The sequence below is a fragment of the Dufourea novaeangliae genome, unplaced genomic scaffold (assembly GCF_001272555.1).
Source record: "Dufourea novaeangliae isolate 0120121106 unplaced genomic scaffold, ASM127255v1 scaffold13, whole genome shotgun sequence".
Classification (NCBI taxonomy): Eukaryota; Metazoa; Arthropoda; class Insecta; order Hymenoptera; family Halictidae; genus Dufourea; species Dufourea novaeangliae.
In genome coordinates, this window is record NW_015373884.1 from 455,323 (window position 1) to 468,486 (window position 13,164).

Consider the following 13,164-nt stretch of genomic DNA (forward strand, 5'->3'; position numbering starts at 1 on the left):
GTAATGAAAATTTAATGAATACATTTCGAAGATTGATGTTAGTTATATAAATGCTGAATCTTTCATTGAAATCTCTTGATACGGAAACGAGCGACACGCATGGGAAAACGATACAATCTATAGATCTTACACGAGTTGTAAGTCGAAAGTCGCGGAAAACTGCAATTTTCAACATTTTTAATCGTTTGCATCTCATAGCAACGTTAACCGGTTTCAATGAAATTTTCAGCACGCATACAACTAATTAGTTAGTTAGTTATGAACAGTACTCCCGGGAGAGGGGATTTCGGTATTCCCTCCAAGGCCTTAGCTCGGCTCATGCGCACTAGCTTTCGCAAAATCTCGTATATGGGACTAGGGTAGGTATTACCCAGGGAACTATTTAACCCCTGACACTTTCCATCCGTCCCAACTTTTTTAAACCCGGGTCACATGAAGAGGTACTTGTCAGGGATGCATACAACTAACAAACATCAAAGAAATGCATATTTTAAATTTTTATTAGAATCTCAGAAATAAAATTGTAAAAAGGACCTTTTTTTTATTTTCTTTGCTATTCCGATCAATTGCAACTTCTTCAAAAATTTGTGTACACATCATCTAGTAAACCAATCTTTCTAATTTCACAGAAAAAAAAATTAAAATCACTTGGTCCAATTTCGAAGAAGTTGTTCTGTTTTAAAGGGTCCGTGAATACTTCTTTTACCCACTATATTTTAAGACCAATTTTTGGTAATTATTCACAATAGGGAACTACACAGATTTGGATGACCTTGAAATATGTTGTCAAGGTCAACATTCTGAACAACTTTTGCCTATACATGTATCCGCCGCTCGGTCTTTGTTTCCGAGATATTTGCAAAAAGCTTCAGTTAAACGTAGGTTACGACGACTGCAGTTCATTCTAGCATAGACGGTCGCCTAACGGCACCCAACATCCCACCACACGAAGTCCAACGAAGAAACATTTTTCCAGTTTTTTTTACATATTAATTATTAACTAAATTTGTGTTCGGCGGAATGTCGGATGCGTGGTTAACACTCGGTGGTGGTGGTGGGATGTTCGGTGCGTGGTTAACAATGGGTGGTGTGTGGTGGAATTCCCGGCGCCCGGAAAATTATGTACGTTTATATTAAACGCCCACGCTTTTACTTCATAACCTATATATGTTCATAATGCATAGTTGTAAACATATTTTTGCGAATATCTCGAAAACTAAACGAGACCAACTATTATATGTTGTTACGAGGCCCATACTAACAATCCTAGTGGCTCCTTAAGATGAAATAAGCTCGGGTTCGTCCACGAAAATCTTTCCTAGTGGCTCCCTGTGATGAAATAGACACAGATTCGATGAGACAGTTTAAGAAAAAAGGTTCTGTTGCGATGTGATTATAGAAATTTGTGATTAGATAAGCCTTGGTCCCATGCTAACGCATACACTGCCATGGACGTATAGGTATTTGCAGAATTTATTGTAATAGTAGCAGCAGTTTTTCGCGAATATCTCGAAAATTAAAACTAAGCGACGGTTACATGTATAGGGAAAAGTTGTTCAGAATGTGGACATTGACAATATATTTCAAGGTCATCCAAATCGGTGAGGAGTCCCCTACTGTGAATGATTATCCAATTTTTTTGTTTCCATTCATTATGTTGCGAAAATACTTGCTTACGATATTGAACACTCGGAAATATAAAAGTCGATTTTATACAAAGGGGATTAATTTTGGAACTTACGTTGATTAGACACTTATTACTCCTCTCGGCGAGTGCTATAAACTCTTAAAGTCTCAGACCGTTCTATCTAACACCCTGTATGCCGACTGTCTCCGAAATCGTGGTAAAACCAGAAGGAAGGTGATTCCTCATATAATAATGACTTAACAATATAGAATAATAGTTTTCGTTTTCGAGAAAATCAACGTTGAAGATTCATTTAAAACACGTATACGTAGTATACGCCGTATACAATATTCGTGCTAGCAATACGTAGGAACAGAATGTAATGAACAGACATACTAGTCAAGCCCTGTTCAATCGCACATCGCACGCATATCCAGCAGGTTTTAAAATTTGAATATCTTGAAAAAGAAGCACAACACGGCAAAAATTTATTGCATATTTTCGACTTACTTTTACACAAGGAATCATCTTCTTTCCGGTTGTACCACAATTTCGGGAACACCCCATATACGCCAGCGATGAAAAAATCGTGCCACTATGAATTGCCCTTTCAATGATGAACAATACATTTTAAGGGGTTAACGGGGTTTCTCCATGAATTAATAAATACCGTTTCCAGTTACCAATAGCTTGTACTGACACGGGAACTCCTCTTTCTTACTTTTTATAATAACTTCTATTTACTGTGAGCTCGAGATATATGCATTGATACAAGAGAGTAATTTATAACATCAAAGTTAACCATAAGTGAGATATTTTTTCGACAATAATATTTCTTATTTGCTCGTTACAATAATACAGTGCGACTCTCGCGATTTCCGTAATGTGCGATTCTGTCCCCACTAGATCTCCGAAACTGTTTGAAATTGTACACACTCTCAGGTTGTCGAAAAATTAGTCACTATTAGACTTCCCAGATAGCATCGTACATCCAAAGGACGTCCGTTTCGTGTCCAGTTTATATTCGAATGTCCTACGTCCATTTTGAACATCCCTAGGATGTTCGTAAGACTTAAATTTCACATGTTCCAGGAATGTCCGTTCCTTAAGTCTTACGAATGCTCTTAAGGCTTAAATTTCGAATGTTCTGGAAATGTCCTTCTCGGAGGTCCTATGGATGTTCCCCAGGACTATGATCCCCATGAATAAGGTGTCATTCTACTAGTCATTCTCACTAGTGGTTTTGTACGGAAACGTCAGGAAATTTGAAAAAAACATTTTTTTTCTTAAACTGTCTCTAACCGACACCGAATCAGTATTAAGCTTTAAATAAGTGTTTATTTCTTCTTAAACTTTGTCTAACCAATACAGAATCAGTGTTTTGCCATCAGTGTATTTTCCTTTGAAAATAAAAATAAACGCAATGTACACACAGATCAAAACACCCAGACCTATATTCTCATTATAATTCCTTATTATTAAGCAGTTTAACCTCTTATTTATTAACAGGAATTAACTAGATTTAATTTCTACTCAGTGCAGAAATCGCAGGAAAGTTAATCTGTTATTTATTAAAGACAAACCAACCGAACCTAACTTCTATCACCTTGCGCAAAATGAAATCGAACTGTAATTTCAAACATTACCATAGCGTTTTTAAAAACTCGTCAAACGTTCCCGAAAAGTACAGAGAACATTACTTCAACACATTCGGAAAATGTTCTGAGAATGTTGATACAGGACGTTCCACTTTGTAAATAGGATCTTCCTAGGACATTTAAAGATCTTAACGAGGACGTAGGGGGACATGTCGACCTTTTCGGGACATCCTCTGAATGTAACGAACGTCCGGAACGTACGTTCTCCAGACGTACATACGACGTTTTTGTGCTATTTCGGTTCTCATCTCGGTACATAGGTCGGGAGGAGTAGACCATCCATTCATTGTTTTGTTTACTCACAAGGGAACCCTGGTGACCGATACACACCGATTTTGATGCAACTTTCTACAAATGTTCAATTAGACCTACCTAAAGATATGTACAGACACCGTGAGGCTGGCTTACGCGGCTGCCTCGCGAAATGAATACCTGCCTCGCAGCGAGCAATCTCAATGCAAGGCATGTATATGTATACTTCCCGAGGCACGCCTCGTGAAGCATGATAGCTTAAGAGAGAAATCAACACTTTTATCCGAGCCGGCCCGTCTTTCTAAGTGATTATAAATCTTAAACCACAAAAGATGTGAAAAAATAATTGTTTCATGATAATTAAATTCCCCCCTCTTCTTTTGTAAATTAATACGCTCAATTTTTACACATTATTAACTCACGTCATTTTTCGAATTCCTAGTAGACACGGTATTAAAATGCCTACAATATTGTTAAAGAAATACCAAAGATCCCTAAAATTTCTAATTAACCGAGCTAGAAATCTAATGTTCGGCACCTAGTGAAGTACACGTTCACCTCGTTGTCAACGCTAAACCTAAAGACTAGACGGAAAGTGTCGGTCGATAATCGCAGAATGAGCACAAGAACTCAATACATGTATACAATAGGACGTGAACTTACCCAGCATCTTGCTAAGATCGGCATTGTGAAGATCAGGATTCTCGTCGGCCAATTTCTTCCGCTCGACCTTTGCCCAGACCATGAACGCGTTCATCGGACGACGTATCCGTTGCTCCTTTAGGCTCCTCTGGGCTGTGCTGCCGGGATGACACATCTTCACTCCTGCGGGAATCGACGAAATTCCTTGTTGGTACTCGAGGGACGGACCGGACGCTAGCCATGACATGTCCTCCAGCCGCTGTTGAGCCGGACCGGTCAACATCCCCGGTATCTGAAGCGTTAACCAAAAACCAATCGACCAAGTGAATCGCCAATGGAAACGATCATCCCCGTCCGTTATTCCCTACCCCCGACTATTCTGTGTCGGGAAAAACGCCGTATGTCACATGGGTTCACATTCGAGACATTATCTTTTAAAGTTTTGTTTCTACGATACCGATGTAGGGGAAGGTTGCCCAATGTAGACCATTGCCTAGGTTACTACTGTAATTTGTCATGTGTAAGCAATTTGGACCTTATTGTAAACAATTTGTGTTGCTTATAGGTAATAGGTTGGGTAATATAATCACCACTATTATACATATATAGTCAAACATAAGGCCCATACCGCTAACACATGACAAGTTATAGTAGTGGTCCAAAACTAAACGACGATCCAAATTCGACAACATTCCCCTATATTTCATCTTACACAATATTCTTCTGTGCATTGCGTTTTTTTTTTTTTTTTTGTAAAATATGAGTTACATGTTCAAAATGAAAATATGGGACGATAAGTTCTTTCCATTTTACACGAAATAAGTTATAGTATCAGCAGGTTAATGGAAATAGAAAATACAAAGCGATCACAAAACAAAGACACAAGTATCGTCGTATTCACCAAACGGTGCGGCCGGGTTAGGATCACAGTGAAGTAAATCTATCTTATGTAAATATACATTTGTATTTTTTATATAATTTATACTTTTTTTCATTGTTTTTGGATTGTATGTAAAAATGTATGGTTCCGTTGTAATGGTACAGTAACAAATCTAACAATATAAATTCGTGAAAAAGAAATGAATAAAAAAGCTTAATTTCTTAAAAATACTACTGTACCTACGTATTATTTTCACTAACTAAAATGTTTAGAAACAATGGTATAAATCAATCTTAATTGATTAATACACTTCTAAATTGCATAGAATCCTTTTTTGTAGTTCAACTTTTACACATAGACATTTTTTAACAGTTTTCTGAACTTATAGACATGCCTTTACAACTTCAATAGGTATAAGGAGTTTTTTTAAAACAATAGACGCAAGACACTATTTTACGGAAAACAGCAAGAATGTGACATACACCACCATGATTCTCAACCCGCCAAATGTTATGGACTTATATACATTGTTTTACCTCATCCGTATGAATTGAATATTGGACTCCGGTTAAATTGCATTACTTTTTTTTTTTAACACACAAAATTTATCTTCATGAATATTTCCCCCATAAACACATAAATCCCTATATTCTACAGCTCAATCAATGCATAAACTCGAATTTTTTTTAAATTGTAACCTACGGCGTTTTCTTCTTACAGCCACAGAATTAAGCGCTTATTAGCCAAAACGGGGTGAAAGTCGCGCTCTATATCTGTGATTCCATTAACACGTAATTACCGGGAGATATTAATCGTGGCAGCTAATGAACGATAATCGAACCGAGCCCGCGGCAACAATGCTGTGAGTAAAAGGCGTTGGTTCCGAGGCCAGCCGACTCGTATTGTAACATGTATAATAAAATGAGTAATGCGCGTGCGATCGAAAGATATACGCGGAAATAATGCAAAAATGGCGGCCGTAATAACGACTTCGTGGGATTGATCGATCTACAGGGTTTACAGGAGATTTTATGGCTAGATGAGAGTGTTAATTGAAGAAATAGTGTTAAGGGGTTACATGTTATAAAAAATTTTGTGTATATGCAGAATTATTGTTTATTAAAAATTCAACATATACATCTTATTATATGTTATTTCCTTAGTAAATTCTGAAAAATTCAGCTACGCTTACGTTAAAGTAGCGGTCCGGGGTTCTCGAGGCGGATTCTTCCTGGAAACGCTACTTTAACGTGAGCCAATGGGCACGCAAGAGGCTCTCGTGGCAGTTCGGCCAATCCACCAATTGGATCAGAACTTTGGTTACGGATGACGAACGACATTGGGGTGCGTGCACGTGTGTGAGTAACACGTGTGAAGTGGGGTGTTCCTACTAGAGATGGCGTCAATGCTACTTGTGAATCACGTGTGATTTGATCACGTTCGTTCTCAATCACAGTGATTTGTCACTGTGGTTTGTGATCGTTTCTGATTGGTGGAGAACATAACAACAGTTCTTTGCACGTGTCACATCACCTCTATATTTAATATTAAAGACACGAAGACAAAAATATGAGTTAGATCGTATAAAATAAAGGAATAATGAAGAACAATGAAGAATAATGAATAAGTTAATGATTATAAATTCTAATCTATATGTAACATAACGTATACCTATGTTGTCTAATTATAGCAAATTATTCTTTTATAATTTCTTCCTTTTCTACTGATTTTTAAAAACACAAATAGTAGTGTAATTCACTTTGAGGTCATATTGAATATGTTTTTTTTTAAAGACCAAGAATCACGATCACAATGAGCAAATTCAATATAACGAAATCATGGCCACGGTCGTTAATGAAGTTCACGACAGTGATAGTGCCTCTGCGATCACTGTTATTAATCACTGTTACTGATTTTGTCACACCATCTCTAGTTCCTACCGTTACTTTAACGTGCGCTACTTTAACGTGAGTCTATTGCGACAACAGAACAAAACACCAGCTGCGGTACCAAATATATTTCTGTGGGCTTTTATCTGAAACAAGCTTTTTTTAGTCTTACATTAAAGTAGACTAATATTTATCGAAGTCGATTTTCAAAATATCAATATTTTATAGAATGGCGTTTGTTTGAACTTAAACTTGTAGTTTCCGACATAAATTTTCAACATGTTTTGTTTCTAAGATAAGAAAAACCGTAGGAATCAAAAATTCGCTTCTTCAAGTACTACTAGAGTTTAGTCTTAAGAATGTTACCAGCACAAAGTTTGATCCGAACTGGTTCAGTAGTCTTTTAAATATTTTTGGTACCGGTTTTGAAAACTGCCTGTCGAGAAAACGCTTTTAAATGACAGCCATTTTCTTCTGTTGATAGATATATAGCTCAATTTTTCCGAAATTACTAAGAAAATAACATATATAATAAGATGTACATGTTGAATTTTGTAATAAACAATAATTCTGTATATACAAACAAATTTTTTTATTTTCCCTCTTATTTAACAGCTCAAAGATATGTAACCCCTTAAAACAATTATTCGAATAATAACGAGACTGCGAATGTTTATCGAATGTTTTAGAATTCTTTATAGACTAATTTGCAAGAGGTGGATTCAAACAGAAAGTTTACTTGACTTATTATTCCATCAGGTTATACATAAGAGAAAAATCTTCTTAAACTTTACCAAACTCTTAACTATACTGATTTCTTGACCAAAATCCACAATTTAGTAATAGTTTATTGGTTCTGTAGAATTTACGATGGATTTTCTACAAATGAAACGACCACCAATTAGTATTATTACATGTCGATGTAACAGAGTGAATTCTTGTTAGAACCAAAATCAAAGCGCTTCAATTGGTTTTACCGTGAAATATACATATAATTGAAGTTGAGTTACCAGACATTAAATTTGAAAATGAGAGGAATAATCGTTACAAATAACGTAGCAAACATTTTCCATCCCTTTGGAGAAACTGTAAAGTCAGACCCACTCTGAGATGAACTGTAAATTCATTAATATAATTTAATTTATATGAATTCACTAAATGATAGTATTACAAAAATTTGTTTAATGGAATCAAAATTTCTACAGAAAATGCATATGTTATGAAAGAATCATTGTGTATTTCATTAAATTATTGTTAAATTAGAATTAAAATTATTATTTCTTTAGCCTTTTAGCGCGAAACCCATCGAAACTTTTGCACTGACCCAATATATATTTAAATTGTTCTGAAACGCTTTCAATATGTTTCTTCTTACACTTCTATTACATGTCGTATCAACTGTGGACATGGAGTACCTACTATACTGTGAACTTTATGCATTTATGACAGATATGAATTTGAATATTATCAATATACTGTGGATAACATCTTAACAGAACGCGTGAAAATATAAACTTCAAAATGTCTGTTTTCCTTCCAACCTAATAGAGAAAATAAATTTCCCATCCGTCTAATAAATCCAGAAATAACATTCTCAGTCGGCCTATCAGTACTAGAAAAAAAAGTAAATTACAAAAAAAAAAAAAACATAAACAAAGTCCAATGAGTATTTTCAGTAAAAAAAATAAGCAACAATCATAGTACATGTAAATTAGCGATACCTATAAAAGGAGGTTAAAATACCGAATTTATCTCGAACGTAGGAAATTCACGTTTCAACAATATACCCTGCCATCCTTTGTTTCGTGACGTCAACCTCGTTTCATACCCTTTCGTTTTACATAGTATCGCAGATGACAGCGAAGAACGTTGTAAAATACATAGTCGGAAACGTAGGTGTACAAATACAGATATGTATACGCGTCGCAGTTTCGAGCGGATGCAAATGATGTTTGCGCGTACAGAAGTATGCGAGGCCTATTTCAAGAACAATATTTCTCGCGGTCGAGGCGAGACACGCGAAACACGTACCGAAATGATTTGGGCATCGATGGGCATGGAACTGTCATTGCCATCGATATTCGACTCGATATCGTAGGCCCTCGACGTGGGTGTCGCATAAAGCGAGGAATGAAGTGCCAAGAGTCCAGGAGAACCGCCGTAACTGCTCACCGGCGGTGGTGTCACCTCACCCCTGTCATAATTATCCAGCATCCTATAAATTCGAAAACGATTTATTAATCATTAGTCCTTCATATCGTGTGTATATGTGCGTGCGGGCGCGCGCATGTCTGTGTTTTGTGCGTGTATGCGTGTGTGCGCGCGCGGTACGGTTAACGGTGAAATATGCTGCGCATCCGGTCGCGTTCGCGCGAGCAATAAAATCGCGCGGTGTATCGTTTCGCTCGAACGAATACGCACTCGCTTGTCGCGTGGATCACAATAAATTGTTTTTATTTCTCGAAACAAGCCTGGTGAGGATCTATTCGTTGGAATTACTTCTGCAAGCATGAGTGTCTCTTGACTTTTGTTTTCTTAAAGGAAAGCAACCAAGTATGGAATACCATTTCGTTTTTGCGAATGTCATTCTTAAAAAATCAATCGCGACAAATAAACGACTTTTACGGGTATTCAGTCATGCGGGGGTGTTCACGATATTACTAGCTAGCGGTTTTTACGCAAATAATGAGTATTAGAAAAAAATGAAAGGGGAATCGGTTTTACAGCTTTCCATGACTAATGTAATGGGTCGTATCAATTTTTTACGTTCGCAATATTTTCCGAGATACGCAGATGACATTTCATTTTTTAAACGGAATGCTGTACATATATATTTTTGTGTTGTCTGAAAGCGTATGACAAGGCGAATTCATTAATGGGTTATAGAATGTCCTTGAAAGTCATACAACGTCCGACATGAAAAAAAAAAATTGAATATTTCGTGCCAATATGTTTGCAGGTATTTCTTATTGATACGGCTTGTCTCGTTAAATGTGACTGATTTTATGCTTTCATTTACTATCATTGTATTTATTTCTGCAGCTACACCTCTTGATTTCTTTTTATCAGGCACTGTTAAAGATATCGTTCACGATACACCGCTCAGAGATGTAAACGATTTGTAAAGCAAAATAACGCAATCATGTGCATTAATATCTCGAACAACATTAGCAGAAGCTACCAAAAATGTACTTCATACAGCTGAAATGTATACCCATGCACAAGGAAGTCATATAGAACATCTACTGTAGCCTTGTCGATAAAGAATACTTGTAAACTGTAAACACATTAGTACAAAATATTCAAAATGTTTCTTTCAATTCTGAATTTGTATGATCTTGAAGGTCAATCTATAACACATTGATGAATTCGTGTTGATATACACTTTCATACGACATAAAAAAATATACAACATTTCATTTCAAAAATTAAAGGCCACGTTCGTTTCTCGGGAAAAATTGCAAACATACAAAATTGATAAATGTCATTATGTCGGTCATAGGAAGCTGCAAAACTTTTTCCTATCTCATTGTTTTCTGATACGATATATGTATTTGCGAGGGAAACGCTGGCTAGTAATGGCGTGAACACCTTGTATATTTACGCCCAATGTCAGAACAGTCTTATATTTCTATTATTACGAACATTTTCCATATTGATCTGAGATTAAGAAAACATAACAAGTGCACGTAATATGGAATAGGTACCCAAATATGGAATACTGATATAAGCTCCAGATTTTCATGGAGAAAAAAAAGTTTTATTCTTCCTATTGATTGAGGCATTTTGGTTATAAAATCACATTTTTTAATAAAAAAATATCCGAGTGTCAAACTCTGCACCAGTACATTCGTCGCATTCCATATTTGGAATTTCACAAAGTTGAAAATACAGTATCTTCGCAAATACTTACGAATGTCATAGGCAGGTCTGGGTACAAAAAATGAGCATGGTGAAATAATAACAAATACGAGAAATTACATGGAAAAGTTTTCAAACAACAAGAAAACAAAACGATTCTGCCTTGTCACCAACGTTCTCTCGATTGATAAGTCACAACGCGTATGTACAGTGCCAGTGATTGAGTGAGTGAGATAGCCTATACCCGTTTGACAGATACTAATTTGTCAAATTCTAAAAATGCCGCTATTCCATATTAGGTATACATACTCTTCCATATTTGATCACTTTCCTCTATCATTGTCCACCCATCTAAATCCATAATGTAGCTCGAAATTCGTGGTATATTTGAAAAATGGTTTGATGCTACAGTACAGCTTAAGAAGAATTCCGAAAATTGATCGAGTCTCAGCACTGATACTTGATTGTACTAAAAAATTGAAACTGTATTCGTTTGATCAGTTCTACCCACCCACAGTGGGCCAGATTGAAGAGCTCATTTGCCAAAAAATCGAATTCCTCATATCGATGTTAAACGAATGTATATTGCTTTCTAAATGTGTATCACATTCGAAAACGATGAAAGTAATGAGATATATTAAAATTTGTAGTTAAAAGAAGCATTTAAAGATCAAACTTTTATAGATACCATTTTTCACCGAAAAAATTACTTTTCTTCGTAGTGATGCCCTGGAAAACCTATTAAACATTATGTGTTCGTTTTTTTTTATGGATAGTACATGTCCTATATTAAGAATGCACCTGGATTAAAAAGTTATTGTTCATAATTTGTTCAAAAAAATAATACTCAGTAAAGAAAATCGTCGATTTTTGTTACCTTTGACAAAGATTATCTTAAAAGTTTTAAAGAGTAATGCGTTCTTTCAAAGTGGAATATTTTCAGGCGTTATTTCTCTATAAAATCATGCAAGATTCAATTCCCCCCTCGTCCCACCCCATAAGTTATTATTCTTTAAAGCGTTGCGTGACACGCACTTCAGCGGCGAGTCGCGTTGTACGAGACGCATTGCAGACCACACTTACACAGATTGAGGTTAAAAGAAGACCTGCAAGACGATGATGGTTCATTATAGATAATAAATTTTAGATAAATCAATTAATACATTGTAAATCTCTAGTAAAAAGTTTATTATCTTTGTTAATAAGAATAATTGCATAGATTTTTGTTTATTAATAGACGAATAGTAAATAAAAGTTTATTAATAAAGAATAATAAAAATGTCAATGCTTTTTTTCTTTATAAGCTGAAAATCCGTATGGTTAATTTATTATATTCACTAATTCGTTAAAATATAACACTTATTCTTGTTTAAATATTTTTAATTTTTTCATGAAGAAAATAATCACACATTCTTCTTATCTGATTAAATGTAATAAAATTCATTGATTCAAGAATTATGGATTACTCTATTTGTTTGAAAATCCTGACTAGCTAGTTTTCAATTATAATTCATTATTCACACGGCATCACGATTTTTCAGGCATTTCTGAAACTCTGACAAAAAAATGTTTCAAACAAAGATTAATCAGCATTTCCTGTTCTACAAATTCCAATATAAAAAATTAAAAAAAAAAATTTTGTTTCTAATAAAATTTAAAGTCACCTTACTTTTTTTATGGTCACTGTATATTTTTTACTTAATAATATTATATCTGACGTCAAGACGAATTCAACGACCTATATATTATTGTCCTTAAGTCTTGAAATAACGTTAAAACAGTTGTGAACAGCTAATTCGTCGATCTGACCCATTGTGCCACCCCTCGAATACAATAAATTTCATTTCAAAACACTTTTTAATAAAATCTATGGATAACGAGTCATTTCAGATGGTAATTTTTATTGACTCACCCTGTATAATATTTGAGTAAATTACGTGGAAAACTGAAAGTTTGATTTCAAAATTAATTCAATGGTCAAATAGCACAATGTGATATGTCCAGTCTTCGTCAAGATTGAGATATACAGCTTTATTTGAATTTATTTAAGAAACAACATGAACGAGTTGACTAAAGTTAAATTAAGAACCACTTTTTACAACCACTGGTATAAAATTGTATTGTTAAAAAGATTCTAATTTTTACAGCTGAACAAACCTTAAAATTGGTATACTGCAGAATTAAGAAAACCGCACGTGTATTACTTATGTGTATTACGTGTCGCCATCTAACCACAGAATTATCACAAAGGAATGTTAAAAGTACAGATAATGAGAATAGATAAATAGGAATTGCATGAAATAATTAATAGCTATTTCGAAAGTATGCGAAAGAATGTGTGAGTCATTGTATTTC

At 35.1% G+C, this 13,164-nt stretch overlaps 1 protein-coding gene across 1 annotated transcript in view; it reads right to left on the reverse strand.

The window, feature by feature from the left end:
• The window catches only part of LOC107191370 (putative transcription factor SOX-15), a 177,123-nt gene that overhangs the window by 86,170 nt on the left and 77,789 nt on the right, over positions 1-13,164 (reverse strand). The window contains exons 3-4 of the mRNA XM_015580434.1: positions 8,980-9,163; positions 4,201-4,471 (exon numbers count right to left, since the gene is read on the reverse strand). Of these exons, the coding sequence (XP_015435920.1) occupies positions 4,201-4,471; positions 8,980-9,163 (455 nt within the window). The remainder of the gene's footprint in view (positions 1-4,200; positions 4,472-8,979; positions 9,164-13,164) is intronic.